The following is a 24142-nucleotide window of genomic DNA, read 5'->3' as shown; positions in this document are numbered from 1 at the left end:
CTGCTATTATGGCCTCTCACCAGCAAAATAAGCAGTTATGCCAGAGGAATGGCATAATCTAAAAGAGAGCATTGCAACCCGTATGATTATGCGAATAAGAGGCATATCGTTCTTTTGTTCTCCCTCAGAATCATTTATCCCACTGAAACTGCTTTGTCACTGAGTGTGCATTGGCACTTAATATAACCTATTCTTTCATCTGGAGCTTTCACCAATCCACTTGTCTGTCTGTCTCTGATAGACATGCAGGGGCTGAAAGACTGCAGTCTTCTGTCTCTGGCTGACTCAGTAGTATAGATTCTGCCGCAGAGTCTTTTTTCCTTTTTTTTTAAGTTTAAAAACTATTCTGGATCCTCAAGATTTCTTAATCATTTTGAAATTGTATTTTCTCTTCTAATGTGGGCGGAAGATGGCTTGGGAGTGTAGAAGCGGAGAAGTAAAAAAAATTTTTTTCTGAAAACTGAGCTAATTGGAAGAAGTGGTGTCTTACAGAACTTGCTGATCTCAGCAGAAGGAGTTAGAGAAGGAGGAAGTGAAAAATTGGATGTGGGGAAAAAAATTGGTGTGAAAAATGTACATTAGTAGTAGTAGCCTTTATTGTCACTGGTCACAAGTACCAGCGAAATTAGCCATCAACCTGCCCATACATACAATACATACAATTAAGAGCAGAAACCGAGGTCAGTAAAAGGAGTACAGAAGCATGTAGAATTATAAACATTGAAACGGCTTTATCACAGTAACAGTACTGAATTGCGCATAAAATAATTACACTCGCCTCATGTCTTTATCCAGCTTGGCTGAGGATTTAGATAGGTTACAGCTGATCCTTTGAGTGTCCTACTCATAGACCTATCAGTGGTAGCTTGGCATTGCTGGGATTTGACCTTACTATCAGTAGTTGTGTCCATATATCCTAACATCCCAGCATGCACTGCAAGAATAGGGTATGGAAATTATCTTGCACAAGCTAGGAGTTAAGCGAGAGTATGATAGTCAGAGTGGCATAGTGGGGTGGGGTGAGTGTGTGTTGGGGGAAATCTGGGCTTGGGTGTAGACATGTGGCAACAGATGGAGAACAAATGGTGGTGGTACGGTTGAAAAACAAGGCAGGGTATGGGAATAGACACTGAGATTCAGATCAAGAGCAAATGAAAAACCCAGGAAGCATCATCAGAATATTGGGACAACATATGCAGAGAAAACGTCACTTGCTGACTGAACTATGGTTCATTGCTATCAATATATAGCATTATTTATTAGATTATCTGATTGGTAAGTCCCCTTATGAATTCCTCAGATTGCTCAGAACGAACATGAGACAGAAAAAAGTACTCAGTGTCAATGATCTCCACAACCTGGCTATAATATGAAGGTCTGGGTTGACTATTGAGGTTGCAGACCTGGTTATTTCCTCATGACCAGGTTATTTCCTCATGAGATAACCAAAATAACCGGAATTTGAAAGTTGTTCTGTTTTTTACTGAAAGTAAAACAAATAGAACAAAGGACGTTGAAGTATATATCCTGGCTAGACTGGAGGACAGAAATACTGTTTTTAATTATCTCCTTAAACTCATGTTTCTGATATCATGAGTATGTATATATTTGTCGATATGAATATAAGGAAAAAACTTCAACAAGAAGCAAAATTAATGGTAGATTAGAAGGTCTGTTTTGGATTTTGTAACTTGTATGAAGTTTGTGAGCCGAATCCTTAATACGTTATTCAGATCAGGTAGGTTGGTTTAGTTTTTTTGTTGGTTGTGATGAGTTGATTTGGTTAGACCTGTTGTGTAGTTATTTAGCTTGATTGGTTAGTCAGTAGATTGGATTGTTAGAGGTTAGATACTTGGGTTTGTTTGGATTGTTGGTCTGGTCATATCGGCAAATGTTTGTTTGAATCTTGCTAGTCCATTTTGGTTGGTTGAGTTGGGTTTGGTTGAATGGTTTGGTTATTTGGACGAATTTGGTTGCCTTTGTTGACTGTCTGGTTTGATTTGGAATGTTTATTCATTTTAAAAAGGAAAAATGTATTGCATGTATAGTATTTGTAAGCCTATTTTTTCATTTTTTTAAGTAACATATTTTTAAAAGGAAAAAAAATATGGTAAATTAAAGCAAATTCACCAGAACCAGTTACTAACACAGGTGGCACCATGGTTATAATCATGTTCAATAATTCACAGAGAGCAACACTGCTATCTACATATGACCGTTATGTTCTACCCCAGTTGTTCCAACCCCTCAAGCATCAATGAGCAGAAATAATTGACACAGAAGCTCTCAGAGTGTGCAGTTTGAGCTAAGATCCCAGTGAGACCAGATCATTACAAAAATCACCATGTGGGTAGAAGATTATGGGATTTGACTTATGACTGGAGCAGAGAAATGGAACATGTGCAGTTGTTTGGGGTAGGCTAGTTGAAAGTTTATTAAAATAACTGTTTATTTTTGAGCAAAATACTGAGACATTTATTAAATTTCTATTCTTATTCTATCCTGTTCACGTTGGCTTGCAGTAACTGTCTGTAATGCGGAGTAAATCCTGTGGTGGTCACATTCATCACAGAGCTACTGGCTGAAGGATGGACATATTTGTGCCAATTGGCATTTGGGTCTCAAAAAGCCACCTAGTGTGAGTTTAGTCGAGCCCAGAGTATGCATAGCTGTCTGTACATTGATTCTGTCCAATACAAATGAACTGAAGTATAGTTTATCCACATTTTCATAAAAAGACAAGATATTGTTATCCTAGTTAAGAATTTCCCAGGGCTTTTTGTTCTGACTGGTTTTAGATTTTGAAGATTTTTGAAGCTCTGTGAAGATAAACCGGTCACATATATTATCGCTGTGTATTCTATTTAAGCAGAATTATATCTGTTTGTGGTTCATGTTTATGGAGCTTAAGGATTAGTGTCAGGCCATGTGTTGGCAACGTGGTTTGAAGCTGTGATCTTAAAGTCGGGCCATATGGGCACAGGATTTTTATGCAGTGAGTTGCGGCACTGCTGGTATCTGTCTTTCACAGAAGGTTTATTTCTCCCAGGGACTTCAAGTGGTGCCAGTGATTGGCTGCAGATGTAGATTATGCAGCTGAGGTCTGGACATTCCCCTAGTGCATCTGTACAAGGGAGACTTTTAGTTATTTAATGTAAGTGTAATGAAATTCTTCAGTATATGACCGTTGTTGTGATACACAAAAATAGAAGTAGGTGTATTTGCATCATTTAATAGATTTTTTTTTTTTTTACAAATTTTCGAAGTTGTGCATTAGTTTTGTAATAAAATATACACATTATAAATATGTGTTGCATTTACATTATAGTTTTTAATATATTTTATATACTTTTTTACATATTTAATGTTACAAGTAAGTTGTTGTCTATTTGTAACATTTAACAGTCACTCTTTATTTAAGACTCTCATGAGACTCTCAATTTTTGTTTTAGAACAGACACAAACACGGAACTGACAAAATGAAGAATCTTGCATTTGCTCTTTTCTTGAGTTAACAAGAAGTTTATTTTTGCCCACTATGCTTATAACTGCAGTGGTGAAGGGTGTGTTGACAGCTTTTTGTGTTTGAGTGTGTGAACAATTGTCTAACCACAATAATGAAGATAGAAGTTTTGGTAAGCTGTTGGTTGTTGTGAGAGTGAAGAACCTTCCACTAGTTTTCTGTTAGGAGTTAACTTTAAGTGAACATTTCCGTTGGCATGTTTTCATTGCTTTGCTCTTACCCCTTTATGGATAGGTCGAGGGATTTCTTGTGGCTTATTACTTGTCTGAATGATAAAGTGTATTCAGGATTATAGTGTTTCTTTAGAGTATCAAGTTTGAACTCTTATCATTTTTTGACCTGCACTGTAATAGCTTGATTCTGCAGAACTACTGTAGGCGGCTCTGTGATTATGATCCTGTGCCAGGAATCAGAAGTTCAAGTTGTTCAAGTTCCAGGATTTCCAGAAAGCCACTGATGGATGTTTGAGGAAAACCCTAAACTGCTAAGCTGTACTAGGGTTGTATTTTTCACTTGTAAGAAGCTTTGGATCAAATGTCTGCCACAAATATATGTTGGCTGATGTCTGCGTCTAGGTTGTGGACAAGAGTTCACCGAAATAAGTGAAATTTTTAGACAACCCAGTGTTCTGATTCATCTCTGAGTAATGCAGAGTCTGTTTGGTTCAGTACTTGAGCACAGAGAGGTAGAGAAAAGCAGACAATGTTCATCGATCAATTATGAAAGACTCTTCTATAAAGAATTCAGAGTTATTTAGTATAATTTTATAGTATGGTTACACTCATGGTTACGCTAACACCTAGTACAGTATACTGATTTTATGCATCTGAATTTTAAATAGAAAAATGTGTCTGCTTTCTTCCACACTGGCTATTTTCTCTGAGGAGGAAAACAGAGAGATATTTATATTATCAACCAAATGTAACATTATGACTTTTTGTTCATGTCTAAAGAGCATACAGTATCTTCAATGCTTTGATATTATTGGCAAAATCCCATATCCCAAATCCCAAATCCACTCCTTACTTTTTCCACTGACAATGTATACAGATACTTTGGCATGTTTTATTTATTTCCCATGACCCCCCCAATTAGGACAGGATTGTTCTTGCTCTTTGTTACTTGTCTGAAATTTGTGATTGAATATTTTCATTTCTATAGGTTGTTTTTAGAGTATCAAGGATGGACTGTTTTATTGTTTCCTGACCTGCATTGTAAGTAGTATGTGTTAAGATGAGAGATTCTGCAGAACTCATCAGCGGCAGTGGAGGCTTCTGTGTCCTGGTTATGACTCATTTTTGTTTGATGTTGAATCTCTTTGTTTTGTGCAGAAGTGAGGAATGTCTTGTGTAGAAGTGAGGCGTGTCTGGTGAACCGAATGCTGCCAGCTGTGGCACTTTCACATCTGTCTTTTTCTGCTCTGTCCCTTGTTTCCACGGAAACTTGGAAAATCTTGCTCAGCAGGAGGCTAGCTTCCTCTCTCTCTCACTCTCACTCTCACTCTCACTCTCTCTCTCTCTGTCTCTCACTCACTCACTGATATTAAAGGAACCATCATCAAAGCGCTCCCTCGATACTTGTTGCCGGAGAATGTTTTTACTGCCTACACAAGCAGACGCATTTCACCTGGTTGGGATTACATTCCTTCCCAACTAGCTTTGTGCACGACTTCCTCGCAGTCATCTGATACACGCACATCACATATGAATTTGGAAATCAGTTCTGTAAGTAAACAATGAACTTGTATAGGTATAATAAAAATAAAAAAATATCATATCATGCACATTAAAGCATCACATTGAACATTGTTTTGATTGTATAGGTGAACTAATACATCGTTATGGCTCGCAATGAGCTTTTCTGCATAAATCAGGTAAGCAGTATGAACAGAAATTGCAACTGTACAGTAATATGAGAACAAAGCAGTAATCTGTACAGTAATTGTCCTCTTTTAAACAATGGCTGTTTATCTGTTTGTCCTAAAGCCTTTCTGGTAAAGACCTTCAGTGACTGCCTTTATTATTAATTATGCCCTTGGGTTTGAAAATGGCTTCTGTTGCTTCTGAGTTTGCAGTCATATTATTATTTTTTTTATGCACTTAGGTTTGAACTTGTTTTTGTCTTCTTTGTCAAGAACACTTTAGCACTTGTATGAACTCGTTTTGGATACTAGGTTCTGAATCCTTGTCAATTGTCTACATGCTTTGTATCGCTGCATGTGTCAGTGCCACCCAAAACCTGTTGTCATACCCTTAAGGTGGAAATGTAATCATTTTGTAGTACTAATGAAGGTATACAGGTATACATCCATCAACAGAATGGGACCACCAAAAGTTTACCAATCAGCAGATATTATAGTGTGTATGCATTATCTTCTGGTCATGCAGTGTACGCTGCATCTTGTCATGCAGATGAATTATAGATCATTTGTTACATAATATACCAGATTTTTCGTAAGATATTATACTTTTGTGCTTCAAGTACAGTGAGTTTGATACTGAAAACTGGATGAGATTTCCATGACAACACAATCTTGGCAGACTGAGCAGTAGATTTCTTAATTTTTAAAGCCATTTTGGAATTTTGACCATCTTGTTTTGATGACCTATTGACTAGTTAAATCAGATTAAATTAATGACTGTAATCAGAGACTATAATCTCAAAATGATGCTCAGATGAGCCATTTTCCTTTCCTGTAGCATCTTTCGTCAGATCATCTGCCATCTCACAGATTTGGTGATCCCATAGAGCTGCCATGTGACAGGATCCACATTCCCACAATACTGCTGGGACTGCTGCATGACGTTCCGGGTTCTGTTCCTGTCCTGCTCTCAGGAGAAGTCTGTTTAAGGTTGGAAGCCTGCCCAGGGCCACAGACCTGGGCTTCCTGTGATATTCACTCCCTCAAGTTTATGTAAATTCTTGTTGAAGCCTTTGAGATTGAAGCGAACTGTGTGAGAGCTGCTGAAGGAAACCCAACTGCTGAGTGCGATTCTAAGAAGATTATTTAATCAGTTGACCTCATGACTGGTTTGTGGACAGGAAACACTCTGTGTAAAACCTCTATCGTGCTGTTTGTCTTTATGAGTCCACCTCCCCAGTGAATTGTAATGGACAAATATATAGAGCAGAGCAGCTGAGCTTTCTATATATGGAATTGAATCAATACAGCTGTTGAAAGGGCAGCTGGACTGAGCATACTGTTTAAATGTACTGTATACACGTGTGTTTATACTTAACATTTCAAGATTTAACTGATATATTTTTGTTCTGCAATTGATCTGTGATGACTAAGGAAAGCATTCATTCATCAACAATTACTTTTTTTAGGGAAACTGATTTTTCTTGTTATCTTGATTCAAATTCAAATTTATTTGTATAGCGCTTTTAACAATTGTCTCAAAGCAGCTTTACAGAACATAAACATCAAAAAAAGTTGAAAAAATATATAAAAAAAAATACAAAAATTCAAGATTAATATTAGATATATTTAAATGTATTTGCATTTATCCCCAATGAGCAAGCCTGAGGTGACTTGATCCGATTTGCACACTAATGGAATTGAATAACCTGCTTATCACAATAATAAGATTATTCAGCACATGTATGTACCACAGTTCTTAAAATCTTTCATACATGCATTTACACATGAGTAATAATCAAAAATAAGTAAAAATGTAGGTCTGTCTTTTATAGAGATAAGGCAAAGAAGGATAGCATTGAATAAATATTTGTAAATGAATATGAGTTATATAACTTAATGCAGGTGATAGCTAACTGAGTGAGTGTGGAAATGGTGGAAGATAGAGAGGAAGAACAACGGTGAAATTCCTTCTTTAGAAAGTTCATCTCAGCTACACATAGAGAGGAGAATAGTGAAAGCTGAAGAAATAATATTGTCAGGGCAACTTTTTGAGAAATGAATAGGATCTGTGCAGAGCTTCATATACGTTTGCATGAGTTTCCTCGGGGTTCTCAGGTTTCCTCTTACAGTCTAAAAACATACTGATAAGTGGAATGGTTGTGCTATATTCTCCCTAGTCGACAATGGGTGTGTGTCTGGTGTCCTGTGATAGACAAACATTCCATCTATGGTGTATTCTGGCCTTCCTCCCAGCATTCCCAGTATAAAGTTGTTACTGAAGATGACTCAATAAATGATGAATTAGGAGGAATGTTTTTTCTCTTGAACTGTAGCTTTATTATGTACGTACATTCTCCCTGTAGCAACTTGTAGGAAATCTTCCTCTCTTCAGATGCAATTTGATGTGTTCTTTCGTTTAGCATTCCGCCTTTAGCAAGACTTGTCCTTCAAAATGCCTTCATTCGGTATTGAGGCCACAGCCTCTGTGTAGATTAGGTTTTTCATTCCCTAGACAGATGTGTGTGTGATGGCCATTATAGACATATTCTCAGAGAATTATTGATGACCCTGTGGACGGTTTAGGAGGCAAATAAAAAATGGCTACTGCTAACATATCTGTCACTTTATAATATTTCTTTCCAACGACTCTGAAATTTTAGAGGTCAAAACACAGTCTTGATAGAGTGATCAGGGGCTCAGCCAGACAGCTATGATGGGGCTATATGTTAGTGTTGAAGGGTAGAGAAAAAATTGTATGTGTATATGTGCATGCTGGTGTTTTCCCAGTACTGTGATAATGTTAGCCTAATGTTTTTTTTGTCTGAGGAAGTAAGGGACAGAATCAATTAAAGTGATTGCTGCTAATGGAAGCAGGTTTTCTCCATTGCCAAACATCCTCACCGGTGGAGCCCCTTTTCGTTTGGCATAAATTCCCTCGTCGTCGCTGCTGTGTAAGCAATTCAAATTCACAGCTTTGCCTGCAGTCATCTTGGCTGTCACCACTCGCTAATATATTCCTGTGCTCACCTAAGGCTGTGTGGCAGGCAGTCTTCTAATTGGTTCATTTCTATTCTGATACCAGATGTCTAGCGACTAAGGAAGAGGGAATGACTCCATTTTATCTGTTTAGTGCAGTTCTGTTTCTGCACCAGTTCTTTGACCTGGATGCTATGAAGATGATGATAATAAATCATAATGATATACTTGTCTGAATATCGTTACTGCAACAAGTGACTCATTTGTCAACATAACATATCATTTTCCCTCTCTTTTTCTTTGTGAATATTTAATCTGTTTGTTAAAGATATCATCCAGATTTTGTAGAATTTTAAATAATGAAACAGTTTTTTGGTCCTTTGTTAGCAAAACATATATAGATAGCAAAATATATATACAACTCATATGTATATATATATATATATAATTTTAGGTATGATATACAGGAGAATAGACTATTATTTAATCCACAGTGGCCATCATATCATTTATTTAACTTTTTTTAGTTGCTTCTGATGTAGCTGTGCTGAATTATTTAGGTTTGTATATGAGTTGTTGTTTTTTTTTTTTAAATGCAAGGCAATATTGGCAATAGAAAGATATTAAAATAGATTCAATATGATTTTCTTCCCAGAGGAGGCTCTGTGATAAATGGGTTTACTGGAAAGGTCATGTTAAGCATCAGCTATGCAGGAACACTTCCTCTAACCATACACACACACACACACACACACACACACACACACACACACGCCACATTCACATACCTTACACATTCCCTATTCCTCTGACACGCCCCAATCCCGTTTTCCCAAACCAAATAAATCAGGCCTTGGTGGAGATTTTCTCTGTTTGGAGTAGCACTACCCCCATCCTTCCATGCTTCCACCACCTCATCTGAAATCAGATAAATCAGCCATGGAGGAGGGGGATGGACAGACTGACCCTTACTTCATCTCAGAATTCAAGGAAGACATAATGGTATCCTCTCTTACATCTGAAAGCACACATAACTATAAATGTACCATTTTATTTTATCAATTACAGAATCAAAACAAAGTGTTTAGGAGAATTAAACCCAGTAAAGTGTATTTGCCTCTCTAGAGTTTTTTTTTTTTTTTTTTAACAAGGCTAGGCTATAGCTTCGACACAAACTGTAAGCCCCAGCAGAGCGTTCAGCTTACCTTAATAAATCACTTCAATGATAATGGACTGGAGAGTTCTTGTAAAGCGGTGTCACATTCCCATATTGCCTGCACTCGTGCAGTATTACTCCATTCCACTGTATTTATCCGGACATTAAAAAGACATGCTATGCCATAAAACAAGAATTTATCCATATAGATCATGTAGCATGATGTAGTACTATATTTCATCTCTGAACCTTTGTGTACCAGCATTTTGTATAGCTTGTGGTGCAGGAAGCAAGATTTATGTTGTTTTATGCTTAAAATTGTGGTTAACTACAGGAAAATACAACACAATGATATTTCAGTTAGTACAATATGATGATATTTACAAGTGTGCAGCCAGAAGAAACGATTTTATGTTGATTTCAATGAATAAAGATTAATGAAGGAATCATTGTTGCTGCTGCTGTAATCATAAGAACTACCTAATAAACTCTTGTACACAATGTGCTCAAACTGAACACAGGATCTACAGACACATTGCTGTTTGTCTGTTCTCTTTTTAAACCTTTGATGAAGTGCATGCAGTCCCTTTTGAGTCAGGTTCCTCTGAAAGTTCCTTCCTCATGTTATCTTTTGTCACTGTTGCCTTAGACTTGCTAATTAGGGATCTAAATTTACATCCAGATTTCTGTAAAGCTGCTTTTGCACAATGCCTATTGTTAAAAACACAATGCAAATAACGTTGAAATGAATCGAAGAAAACAGAACATCAGACACAAGTTCCTGCTCTACATAAATAAAGGAGAGTGAGGTACTGGGTTTTTTTTTTGTTTTTTTTGTTTTTTGTTTTTTTCTAGAGATCTGATTTCCCATAGAGAGTCAAATAAACACTTAAAAGTCATAAACAGAAACACAATTCCTGATATTGAACAGCATTTTATTGTTAATGTTAGGAATGTGGGGAATATTGTTTATATATGATAAAAATTAGGGGTACATAGATAGATAGATAGATAGATGGATGGATGGATGGATTGATTCTTGTCAGACCTTATGGTGCATTAAACGGTAAAAAGAAAAAAGTTTACACATAAATATAAAAGAATAGAAGTGATCCAATAAAATACTATTTATCACATGTTGTAGCTTTGATTCCTGGGGTTTCACTTTCCTCTCCCAGGCCAAAGACATGAATTGTTGGCTGATTGGCTTCTCTAAATAGTTTCATAGAGTGTGATTGTGTGTTTCTCAGGACCTTTATATTTACTTTCCTGTTGTTTCCAATTATTTGGTTGTGAGATAAATTTCATGGTTTTAAAGACCACTTAATATGACATATTGACACCAATGATTTATTTAGTCACCAAAGATGGCTGACAAACTATTTCCGGTGTACTTACTGAGAAACTCAGCAAGATTTTATTAAAATCATCTTCTACAATGTGAAAGCATTAAACTTATAAGGCAGCTGTTATTACAGTAGCAGTAGCCTTGTATTATCGAGTTAAAAAATGTACTTCCCTTTGGTGTCAGTGTTTAAACCAGAAATTCTTGCATTAGAGGAAACTACATAACGTTATGCAGGCATTAAACTCTGCACATGTATCAGTGTTTAGAATTATTATTAATATTATTATTATTATTATTATTATTAATAATAATTTTTTTGTTATTATTATTATTATTATTTATTTTTTATCTTTTTATTTTTTTATTTTAAAACAGAGTGTCTGTTTAAGTGAGTATCGTATTCTCCCCACATCTGTAAGGGTTTCCTTCGAGTGATGATGAGTACAACATGCAGACAGGCCAGTGAGGATGTATGACACAGCCATGCTGTCACAGCTTTGCAAGATGTGTTGTAATTAATCTGCACAGTAGCTTTACATGTTTCCAAACTCCACAGACTGCAGATGGCACGACCCTCACACACACACACACACACACACACACACACACACACGGCTCACACTTTATCTGCCTAGTTACACCTCTCATCATCATGGCACTGGCTTGTTAAGCTGGAGATAATCTCCATCACGCATTAAAAAGATTCTGAGAGAGAGAGACAGAGACAAAGAGAGACGATCCTCCCTGCTGTCAGACTCTTAGTGATATTTAATGAGAGGTGTCACTCTGATCATTTAAGATGAAGGAGTTTGTGTAGTACAGAATACTGAAGTGTTCTTTCTGTGAAGTGAGCGTAGAGAGATAAAAGGTGATGTGACATGACATGCCTCCTCATTATAACGATGAATATTTTCTCCAAATATAGAAGCTAAATGTATCACGCACAGTCATATAGTAGTTGAATTATAGCAGTCTCTTTCCAACCACTGCTTCTCCCAGATGTCCAAACACATACATTTACACATATCCCATGTTATGCTGTATTTCACTCCTCCTAAAGCTCGATCTAACACTTCTCTTAATCCTACTCTGAAATCTTAACTTAATGTCATAATCATAATATATACAACTAGCTACTATGTTAGCCTTCTAGAAATATCTTCTGTATATAATAATAGTAAGAACTCTTAAAACTTTTTGTCTTACTTTGTTAAGTTAGGTCTTTTAAAAACATTTAAAACATTTGGTCTTTATTTCCAATTTTTCACTACAAATATTTTCAAGTAAAAATTCTACATACTATTAATATATAACATATAAAATAACGCTATTATATTATCCATATTATTGTATAACAGCAACAATAACAATTACAAGAGCTATTCTTCTTCTTATTATTGTTATTATTATTATTTCCTTATTTAAGAATTTCTGTTATCTCAAAATGAGATGATATCTTTTGAGGTTCACAAAATGATCATAATGATGTACAGAAGTTCAGAAGTTAGGTTTGTTGTTCTATGAAGCTCATTCCATTTGGAAAACAAAGACAAAAGCTATTTACTGTCTATATAAAACAGCCACCATTTAAATGTAGATAATGTCATAATACGAGCTACTTGTACTTAGCCAGACAATATATAAGGCATCAGAAATAATTTTTTGCCTGTTTATTATGTAGACTGTGTGCAAATGCCTTAACATTAACATAAATTTATAGAAGCTGCTTTTCCCTAAGCATAATTTAAAAACAACTGTACTACCGATAAAAAGATACAAGCGGACTTGAATAGATAAGAGCTAATTTAAATGTTACAGGGTAAAGACATAAAGGGCCAGTGCCTGGACCTGTGGCAGTGTGTCAGCGTTCATCTATCATGTGTGTGTGCTCAGCATAATAAATCCACATGACTGCATCACCAAATGCCACAGAATGAGGCGCTAATTTTGCAATGGTCCACGATTAGCACTTCGCCTCTCTCTGGCTCAGGGGAGACGTCGGTGTCCTGCTTCTGCACTCTGTTTTGAGTGCTGACGCATTTTGTTTTTAATCACAGCCTGAGAGAGATAGATAGAGAAAGAGAGAGAGAGAGAGAGAGAGACAGAGAGAAAGAGCGAGAGAGAGAGAGGGAAAGAGAGAGAGAGAGAGGGAAAGAGAGAGAGAGAGAGAGACAGAGAGAGAGAGAGAGAGATGAAAGTGGAGCACATTGAAGCTTTGCCTCACTGCAAAAACACACTTTTTAATGTAGCACAAATATGAGCGCCTAGGGAATAAAAAATAATCATAAATGCCCATGGCTTTATATTTGAATCGAGTTAGATGTTGAATTCTTTCATAACGCTTCTGTGTCATAGTCATAGTTCTTGTGATTTGCATCTAGTAAAACATTAACTCATGTTAAACTTCCTCATAGACTTGTTTTTTTTTCCTGGTTTAAAACCACCCATTCCCATTTTAACATATTACTCTAAACAAAAGGAACTAGTATGTGATTTGTGTTTGGTGTTCAGTCTGACGGCGGTCATGTGTGACAGGAAATGTTTATGTCTCTGGGGGACTTTGAGGAAGAGAACATCCCTCCAGAGTGTAGTCACAAAACCATGCTTCCCACACCAGCCTGCTCCAGCTCTATAACTATTCCCAGAATTCCACAGATCTAGAATCTCCTCCTGAAGTCTAACCTCACACTCATTCTACAGTTGCCGACGCTCAACACTGTCCACATAAAACTGCTCTATTGTCCTCTGTGTTTATTATTGTCTTTTGTATTAATTGTCCTTCATTCATCTCACACTGTGTATTTTCACCTTATATATAGTCTTGTGACCTGTTGCACTTTTGCCTTGGAGGAACAACATTTTGTTCCATTCCATATACAAGTTTTATAGAGGAATAACATAAAAAAAAGAATAAATAAAAAAACCCACATGACTGATGCCTGGAGATAATTAAAACAATTTTGAGATTGCAAAATGTCCTGAAGTTAGGATACTTTATAGATAGATTACCTTTCCAGGTTATATATGCAAAAATCCGATCTCAGATCTACTCACAGACTGTGTTCAATATTTATGGCTATGTTTAGTCTGTTATGTTTGGGGAATACAGAGTGTTTCCTGTTAGTGATCGATTCACGCCGTATTAACGTAAACCAGTTACGTTATGAAATCTCACAGGGATGTTGCCACAGCTGGTGAATATAAGTATAGTATTAAATTTTAGCATGGTAAAATAGCACAGTGGTGGTTTGGCTTTGGATAAACACCAGTCATGGCTTTGAAACTACTCTCTCAAATCATGTTGGAAGAAAGAAAACTAATTATGTTCATGTTACTTAATTCAATCATATAGAACTGGTCTACACATCTGAATTAAAGTGAATTTAATTAAAACTGCTGCTCATGTTAAATAACAGGGCTAAATAACGCACCCAGAAGAAAGCACCTTCTTCAGCTCACAGAGGCACACGATTTGCTGTTCCTGCTGTGATTGACAGGTGAACGAGAATAAAATGTCATCTTTCCCAGCGTAAATCTTATAGTGTGTCCCAGACCTCACTGACTGTTTACTTGAAAATGTTTTTTCCTGTAAACAGTATATTACTAATAAATTGTTTCATGTACCCTGAACACGGCATTTCACAAAATAACTAAGCATTTAGTTTTAAAAGATGACTACTTTATTATTGTCACATGTACATTACAGCACAGTGACATTCTTTCTTACTGTATATCCTGGAGCAGAGAGGTTTAAGGGCCTTCCTCAGGGGCCCACAATGGCAGCTTGGCGGTGCTGGGGCTTGAACTCTGATCAACATCCCAGAGCCTTAAGCACTTGAACCACCACTAATGTTTCTATAAGAACAAGAAATACATAAGCCCTTTCGTGGTTTAACCAAAGTCGTTAACTGGACTGTTAATGACCCGGGGCTGAGCTCAGATTCTTCTCTATCAAAAACCTTTAAAATCTACTTCTAAATCGATTTTTTCCATCTAGTTGTTATTTTTATTTTTGCATGTATGGGATAATTGCTTAGAAATGTGAAAGTAAGAGAGGGAAAGAAGACCAGACTGATGAATAATAAACTTTATAATATAAACGTTATCTAACACAAGACTACTCTAGTTAAGTTCTCACTAGTCAAGCAGAGACACAACGAAGCTCTCATATTGGTTTAGCAGGCTACAGAACCATGCACAGAACATTAGATGTCCTTATGCTCTTCACATAACTCTAAACTCTTTTTAGACAAATTGTTTTTCTGGCATTTACCTTTACTGGTAAAAAAAACAAAAAAAATCAGATTTATATCGATTTTCCGCTCAGTTTAACTGACTTGAGCTATTGTTTGGCAGAATTGAAATCTTTCAGCCAAGACATAAATATTTCCACATATTTTCCTGTCTGGTCTTGCCTCCTTTCACTGAAGATAAACTACAACACTCAGTTTACTGAAGATACAAAATTACAACACTGCTGTCTTCTTTTACTGATGTTCAGTTACATAACACACTGCTCCATGTGGAGAATTATTCAGGGCTAAAGAAACCCTCTTCAAACCTCATCATCTTCAGCATGTCATTCAAGCGTTCAATCATCTGACATTTGTTTTAACGGTGATCGCCGTCTCAGTAAAATGTCCTTCATTCGTCTTTGAAATATACTTTAAAGGTCCTGACAGTATTTCATCTTAAATATGTAACATGAACATGTTTATTTTTTCCCAGCACATTTTTTTTCACACACTTGTATACATCTAGTTTGTAAGATTTTTATGTGAAATTTACCTGCCAGTTATTCTTCTATATATTTATTGAATAGTAAATGGATTAAAGATCTTTTATAATCAGATTCATGAGATTTATGTAGGATTGGATGTAGTCAGGTTAGTTAGTCAGGTTACTTAAGTGAATATATAATATGTTTTTAATTAATTAGGCAGCGTATGTTAGACACTACAGATAAACTTCATGATTATTTTTTTTTCCTAAGTATTTTTTGTATTTGAGTTTTTTATTGCACTTATTTAAGCAAATGAGGCTTATTTTTTTTAAATAAGCATTAACCTGAATAGCTGATACATAAACATATATTTGAACTAATAAAATATATATAGTCTTTGTTAGGTGTTTTTCAGGGATATGCTATATAACATGATTAACTTTCAGATAATACAGTCACAAGTAAAAGACAGTTCAGTCTCAGACTAAAAATTTCCTTCCCCTTTCATTTCAAGGCATCTTGACCTCAGCGTGGCTCTCTAACAAGCAGAAACAATGTACATAAACCCCATCACTCGCATGCTAGAGGGCTTCAGATTATTTACCTGTATGATCTGAACTGTCACCATGGCAACATGGGTATTTCTTTATCATTGAAGGATTTAACTGTCTGTATCTTCTGGAGCTCCACTTCTGCAATGCAGCTGCTGTTTGGTGATTTGGCTGCTAGAGAGTCTGTTCCTTGGTCTCCCGTTCTCCAGACCACACAGACGGCTATCGCAGTAAAATCAGACACAGTTAATTAGCCGCCCTGAAGCGGTTGAGCAGTAAGGCACAGGATGTAGGTGTGATGTCCAGGACACAGCAGTCATCTTGACATGGATAAGAATATGAGAAGGCTGATATCTGATAATATATAGTGATCAGCACCAGCTAACGTCATAGCTAACATTTTCTTACTTAATTAATTAGACAGTTCCTTAAAAAGACATTAAGTGGTACATAATTGTCTTCGGATGATTTCTGCCATACACTGAATTTAATTGGAAGTCAGATGTTGGATATAGAAGCAGTGTTTTTTGTAAAACGATTGTTAAAAGAAGGATCGTTCTAACATGGAGAACGCAAACGTTTGCACCTATAACATCTCACAGCCCTGTACAGGTTTACAGTTATTGCTATTTTTAGAACAAAGATTAACTTTTCCCCAGTCTCCGTCAGCGCAAAATCTTTTAATAACAAACCTGCCCCAAAACTTCCTTATTGAGTTACCCCTCCCCAAATCCAGTTATTTATTTAGGACATGCCTGTGGTGTGTGCCTGAAACCATTCCAGCGGATGCTTTGTCAGAGAATGAGCATTCTTACTAAATTACAAACTCCGTCTGTGCTGCTGTTGCTCTGTGGAGAAGCTTGAATCGCTCTTCTTTTTCGAGTCATCTCAAATACACGGTGATGAAATGCAGATACGTATGAAACCTACTGCTGAAGCTTCTCAGTCGTAAAGGATGCTGAATGTTTAGCAGACATTCTGTTACCAGCAGTGATCCTAGTTAGCATGATGTCATCTTCATATAGTGTGATAATAATATATAACATTATTAGGCTTTGTGTTTCCATACCTGTTCTCAGTGAGACTTAATGAGACTCAGGTGTGACATCCCGGGTGTGAAACCCACAGAGAAGCTGAAATAAAGATGATTTTCCTCTTAATTGAGATTTATGCTCGACTTGCAACTGCAGCTACTAGACATGCACACATGCGAAGGAGATATTCAGTAATAGTAGACCTGGGAAATTGTAAAAAAAACAAAAAAAAAAAACGTTAATTACAATACATTTTACTAGTAGTATTAGCTGATTATCTTTAATCCTGACCAAGTATCAGAATAAATCATATTATATTTTAATTAATATATATTAATGTTTTTTAGTTCACTACATAAAATCAGGAGTAAAAATCTTATGAGAGACCAGCTACAAGAAAAGGAAAAAAGAGAAATACAGCAAGGAAAGAAAAATGACTTATGTATGGAAGAAACTAGAAAAACCAGAACAACAAAAAGTAAAATACATAAACATGAAAATATACAAGAAATACGAGAAATTACAAGAAATACATACAAGAAATATGCTCAGGTTGCGTTACAGTCAAATGCCATTTTAGCATCTGATCTGAGGACAGTAGAGTAAGCCAGCAGGGCCCCAGTCGGGAAGTGAAGCCTGTCCAAATACATTCCTCCTTAAATGACTTTTCCATCCTCATAATTCCAATGGCATGAAATTCAGCTATAGTATTTCTTAAGGAAAAGAAATCTTTCCTCTGTTAAGTGTCAGGGTTGTATGTTTTGGACTGAATGTATGCATGGTTCCTTCCTCCACCACACACACTAGTTAAAGCAAATGATTGCACAAAGCTTGATTAGTGTGACACAGTTCATTAATGTGAACGGGAGTTCGGAAATAAGAACAGTGGACATTCTTTTCTTTCAAAAAACTGATTAGCAAACAGTGTTAGTACCTCCTGAGCAGAGAGGGGCCACACTACCCACAGCACCAGTATGTTTTTGGGCTGTGGGAGTAACAGCTCTGTGCAGCACCTGCTCCACTATGCCACCAATTTTTTTATTATAAGTAAACAATATTTTTCACACGTGTTGTGGACTACAATGGTATAGGTTTACAGTTTTTGTCCATATCATTCACATGCATTTTTGCAACACTGCATACAAGTCACATGTCTGTTCTCTAAAGGAAACGTATTATTGTGCACAGAGACCTTAGCTTATCATCAATTCAGTTCAATTCAATTCAAATTCATTTGTATAGCGCTTTTAACATTTGACATTGTCTAAAAGCTGCTTTATAAAAATTCAAGATTAATATTAGATATATTTAAATGTGTTTGTATTCATCCCCAATGAGCAAGTCTGAGGTGACTCAGGCAGCAGTGGCGAGATAAAACTCCCTTAAATGGTAAAGGAAGAAACCTTGAGAGGAACCAGACTCAAAGGGAACCTCATCCTCATATGGGTGACACTGGAGGATGTGATTATAAATATACAGTACGACAAATGTTGTATTGATGAGGAGGTTGTTGTCCTCAAAGACCACATGGAGTTGGCATCTCCTCTTTACTATAGCAGGGTCCAACTGGAGCTGGTAGATCTATAGATGCCTCAGATTTCAATTCTAAACTTAACAGGTAGCCAATGTAGAGGTGATAAAATTGGGGTTATATGAACATACTTTCTTGTCTTGGTGAGAACTCTAGCAGCTGCATTCTGGACTAACTGTAGCCTATTTATTAAAGATGCAGGACAACCACCTAGTAATGCATTACAATAGTCCAGTCTGGAGGTCATGAATGCATGAACTAGCTTCTCAGCATCAGATACAGACAGGATGTTTCTTAGCTTGCCAATATTTCTAAGGTGGAAGAAGGCTGTTTTTGTAGTATGGGCTATATGATTTACAAAAGACAAATTGCTGTCTAATATAACACCCAGGTCTTTCATTGTTGAGCTAGAAGTTACAGTACATCCCTCTAAATGGCAGTTGACGTGTGAGAGCTTCTGTGTACTGTTTTTTGAAAGTAGTTTTTTATAAGTAGTATTTCTCTCTTGTCGGAGTTTAACAACAGAAAATTACAGGTCATCCAATACTTTATCTCTTTAACGCACTCAGTTGGACAATTTAGCTATTTCATCTGGTTTTGAGAAGAGATATAACTGGGTATCGTCAGCATAACAGTGAAAACTAATCCCGTGCCTTCTAATGATGTTCCCTAAGGGAAGCATGTATATTGCGAAAACATATGATGGAACATGATGTCATGGTGTCCATCATATCAGCGCATCTATCAGCATGCTTCTCCCAGGACACATGACTCACTTTCTGTTTCTGTGTGCGCCCAGCCTCTAATCTCTCTCTCTTATCTCTTCCATTTCAGACAGGGACGACCAGTTCCAAGTGTCCAGGTAGGATGCCATTTATTTCCTATACCAACTTCAGGAAACTGCACATAATTCTATTCATATATAGTTTTATACTCTATTTTAATGCCATTTATTCACTTTAAACAGTCAGTTATCTGATTTAATTTGCATGCACATGACAGTTTCCATGGTATACATTCTATTCTATTCTCGGACGCATACAGTATATTCTAGGACACAACAGGACACACCTAATCCTGTAAAACCACTGTTTAATTTAGTATGTCCTTAGTTTTACAATAGACTTTGTTTTCCACAGCGCACACGCTTTCTATTTAAGAAAAGAGAAGCAAAATATATCCAAATAAGGTTGCCGACTGTGAGGTGCCAGCACTTTGTCAGTCCAACACTCTCTATTGAGACTGAGAGAGAGAGAGAATGAGTGAAGGGGAAAGACTCTCCCCTCTGAGAGACTCCTCAGACACAAAAGAATCGGGCTCTCTGCCACTCTCCGGGATGCCAGCCATCTGATTGTTATCTACGTATTCAGTTTGTGGAGGTGGGGTGCGCTCCATTTCCCTCCCTGTCTTAAAATAACTCCACACAGGGGCTTTGCTGAATCCATCATAAGACTGGGGATCACTGTAAGAGCAGTGCAGGTCTTACTTACTGAAACACTCAGCAGTAGTTTGTTTACACTGATTGTCAGACTGCAGTTTGTATATGACAAATATGTGTGGGGCTGCAGAATCAGGTTCTAGTTTTTGCGCCTCCTTCTGGAGGAAATTGACACTGCAATACACAATATTGTGTCATGACATTCAAGTTTCTGACATTTATGTTTGATTTTTTTTTTATTATTTGAATATGTTTATTATTTTCACTGAAAATGACACAACTTGTTTCATACTGGCTATTAATATGTTGAGTTTGCAAAAAAACTAAGAAAAATCTATATTAAAATTATATTTAAACAAATCATTTTGATTTATTAAAATGATACACATTATAAAAAAATTCAGCTCATTAACAAAATATTTGTTTTCAGGTTTCAGCAAGTTTCAAGATGATAATAATAATAATAATAATAATAATAATAATAATAATTTGTCTGCACACCCTTTGCCTAGACAACTGCCTCCAACAGAATTAGAAATTTTTTTGTTATTTCATTTAAAAAATACTTTTAATTACATAATGTATTATACTGTTGTCTTGATGCAAGACACAGACAGTTAAGACTTGCCTCCTTGATATACCTTCATTACCCCACCACCCAAGGTAGTTTGGATAAGCGGTAGAAAATGAGTGAGAGAGAGAGAATATATAAACAGCTTCTGCTACACGTTCATGTTAATATTTTACATCCTCTCTGTTAAACAATTCAACACTAAATAATTTAATAAAGCACAGATCTTCAGTCCAACTTATAAACATGAACTTTAAACTATAATTTAAAGTCAATATTAAGTTTTAAGCTAAAATCAGCAAAATAAAAAAAAATGGTTTTTGATTTTAGGCAAGAATTAACTGTCTGTGTCTTGCATCAGACAACAATACAATACATGAAAAAATTAAAAGATAAAAAATAAAATTATTTAAAAATTATTAAAACATACTTGAAATAAAATAACATTATAATAATTCTGCTGGAGGCAGTTGTCTAGGCAAAGTTATTATTATTATTATTATTATTATTATTATTATTATTATTATTATGTTGTTGTTTTTTGTTTAAATGCGTGTCTTCTAGATAAAACTGTGCATTTCTCACCGGAAAAGGTGTTTATTAGTGTGATTGCTTGTGGTTGTTAAATAAATGCAGTGGCTCCTAAAAGTCCTCTGCTTTGAAAGTTGATGCTAACTTGTATGACATACTGTTGCTCTCTCACTCTCTCTCTCACACTCTCTCTTGCTCTAACACACTCTCTCTCTCTCTCTCTCTCTCAGCTCCTGCAGTGTGTGGCCGATGTAGGCTATTGCTCGGTGTGATGTGTAATGGCTCCTGCTCTGGGTGCTCTGTGGGCCTCAGGGGTTGCTGGATCGGAGATCAGTGGTGAGCTGCCAATAGTGAGCATTCTCACGGCATTCTGGGCCTTCTTGCTGCTCACTGTTCTGCTGGTACTATGTGCTGGCTGTCAAGGGTGAGTACCTTATTATCATCACCCTCATCACCATCACACACTCTCTGCTTTAGATTAAATAGATAGATAGATAGATAGATAGATAGATAGATAGATAGATAGATAGATAGATAGATAGATAGATAGAAATTGGGCTGTTTTGTATTGCACATATTTTGTAGCTTTCATTGAAGGCTGGTCGTCATGGTAATAGAAGGGAGGTTGTCACTCCATCTATGTTAAAAAAGTATGGTAGGGGGATGATGGAGTACATAATACACCTCAATAACTATTGCAGCAACTGTGTTTTAGACACCTTTATTCAAACTATGTACAGTTTAGGGTTAGGGGCCTTGCTCAAGGGTGCAGCAGTAACTTAGGGTAGTGGTTTTGAGCTTTATGGCTGTGCTATCACTTCCCTGTGCTGTCCCTAGGCACAGCTAACGACATGTCATGAATGTGTCAAAGAAGTGGGCTGAAAAAGATCAGCTCAAATAGCGTTCAAATCTTCCTTCTTTATACTGTTCTGTGTTTCTTTTTTCATGACCATTTGTGCTATCACAAATAGTAATATAATAATGTGTTAGCACGTTAGCAGCAAATAATCTGATTTGGATGGCAAAACACATCCATGTTTTATTATCTTTGAGACACTTGGCTTTTCTCTTTCAGCCAGTTTATTCCAACTGCCCTCATATGCATTTTAAAGATGCTTTAACAAATTTACCAATTTTACAGACATGTTTTCTTGCACACTACTGCTAGAAACAGCTGTTTACATGCTGTTTTGCACACCTTGTCTGCTGTTTTTTGCACAAACTGTCCCAACATTTCAGCCGTTTTTGCACATACTGTACAATATCTCAGCCATTTCGCACATACTATATTAACACATACAGTATTAACACTGGTCGGTCGGCGCTGTTTCTGTGACTGTTTACTATTTATTGTCTTTTGTGTACTGCATTTTTTGTACTTTTTGTATTGTCTTGTAACTTGTGTCTGCACTGTCATTGTCCTGCACTGTCTTGTCCTGCACTGTCTGGTCCTGCACTGTCTTTTGTCCTGCACTGTCTTTTGTCCTGCACTGTCTTGTCTGTCTTGTTTGTCTTGTCCTGCACTGTTTGCACCAGGTTGCACAGTTACACTTTATGTGGCTAAGACTACTTACAAGTCTTTAGCCCTGTCTTTGTTTCTATGTAGCACCTTGATCCTGGAGAAACGTTGTCTCATTTCACTATGTACTGCAACAGCTATATATGGTTGAAATGACAATAAAAGCTTCTTGACTTGACTCTTGACTTGAAATCTTATTAATTAACACTTTGGGAGATTGGTCCACATTTCTGAGAGAAATGTCTTTCTTGAGACATATAGATCCACTTAATTTCCTCACATATGCAAGCACTTCACAGGTTCACACAAACAGAGCTACTCAAATGTTTTCAGTATCGTACTTTCTCTCTTTTTTTCCCCAGGCAGAAGAAAGCAGCCCGGCTCCCTGGAGACCATGAGAACCTGATGAATGGGGTATGTTAGTGGGATGCTTTTCATGTAAAGGATTTTCTGCATTTCAAATCATTCTCTATGCATGACTGAGACTCAAAGCAAAGCCCCATAGCGTCTTTTAATCATATTTCAGGCTATTTTTTCTCACAGAGAGCTGTTTTAGCTGAGTCGGAGTTGCTTTGGAGAAAGCTGATGTGTAGTGTCAGGAGATGGTGTGTGGTTTATTTTGTAGTTTTATAGTTTACAGATTACAGATGGGGCACAGCTCACTAAAGGACCTTTGTGGAGCTCACGCTCAGTGGGAGGAAAACATGAAGCAGGCAGACTCAATGCTTTGTCTTGCCAGGGGACATGGGAAGCCTTTCTGTGCATGTGCCCTCTGCATGGAGGCTGGGAAATTATCATGTGAGACAAAAGGTCAGGAGTTCAGCGTTGTTTAGAAGCAGGGAGCATCTATGAAAATCTCATTTGACTTGTCATGTGATGAATGCACTTGCATATTGAAACTGAAGGGTATACAGAGATGTGGGGAAAGTATTAAGCTTCCATTGTTGCTAGTAGCAATGACACGGTTGCCAACTTGTCTTCATGGCTCATTGCCTGGATTGCTGTATGTCCAGGCTGGTGCATGTGGATCTTGATTTTCTTGCTTAAAATGTTCCTTGTTTTAAAATGAAGCATGTACTTTTACATACAAACCTTACCTTAAGAATTATGTCATCTATGATGTTTTGAAAAATTCAAATGTGGCCTAAATAATTTCAACGTGGACCAAATAGATCCCAGATATTAATGTTTAGTTTTAATTAATGTTAAATGGTTGAATTATGGATTTTAACTGCTTGTTAATTAGTGATGTAAGCAGACATTAACTTAACAGTCTCAGAGACATTAACTTAACAGTCTTCTAACATTGATTTTTATGTCAAACGTGGAGACTGATTTAAATGATAATTGATATTTTATTAATGATTTTAAATAATT

At 36.6% G+C, this 24142-nt stretch overlaps 1 protein-coding gene and 1 long non-coding RNA gene across 3 annotated transcripts in view; both read left to right on the top strand.

Moving 5' to 3' along the window:
- Positions 1-24142, top strand: part of pag1 (phosphoprotein membrane anchor with glycosphingolipid microdomains 1) — a 44844-nt gene that overhangs the window by 10320 nt on the left and 10382 nt on the right. The window contains exons 2-4 of one of the 2 annotated variants that reach the window (XM_060897255.1): positions 19541-19568; positions 21477-21670; positions 23128-23179. In XM_060897255.1, coding sequence (XP_060753238.1) covers positions 21525-21670; positions 23128-23179 — 198 coding nt within the window. In that variant the 5' untranslated portion in view covers positions 19541-19568; positions 21477-21524. Of the gene's footprint in view, positions 1-19540; positions 19569-21476; positions 21671-23127; positions 23183-24142 lie in introns of both variants that reach the window. The other variant, XM_060897254.1, reaches the window with a different exon arrangement.
- LOC132837613 (uncharacterized) lies at positions 5082-6818 on the top strand. The gene is made up of 3 exons (XR_009647548.1): positions 5082-5247; positions 5346-5396; positions 6223-6818. It is a non-coding gene; the product is annotated as an uncharacterized LOC132837613 (long non-coding RNA).

Source organism: Tachysurus vachellii, chromosome 21 (genome assembly GCF_030014155.1).
Source record: "Tachysurus vachellii isolate PV-2020 chromosome 21, HZAU_Pvac_v1, whole genome shotgun sequence".
Classification (NCBI taxonomy): Eukaryota; Metazoa; Chordata; class Actinopteri; order Siluriformes; family Bagridae; genus Tachysurus; species Tachysurus vachellii.
This window is presented reverse-complemented; position numbering and strand designations above follow the sequence as displayed.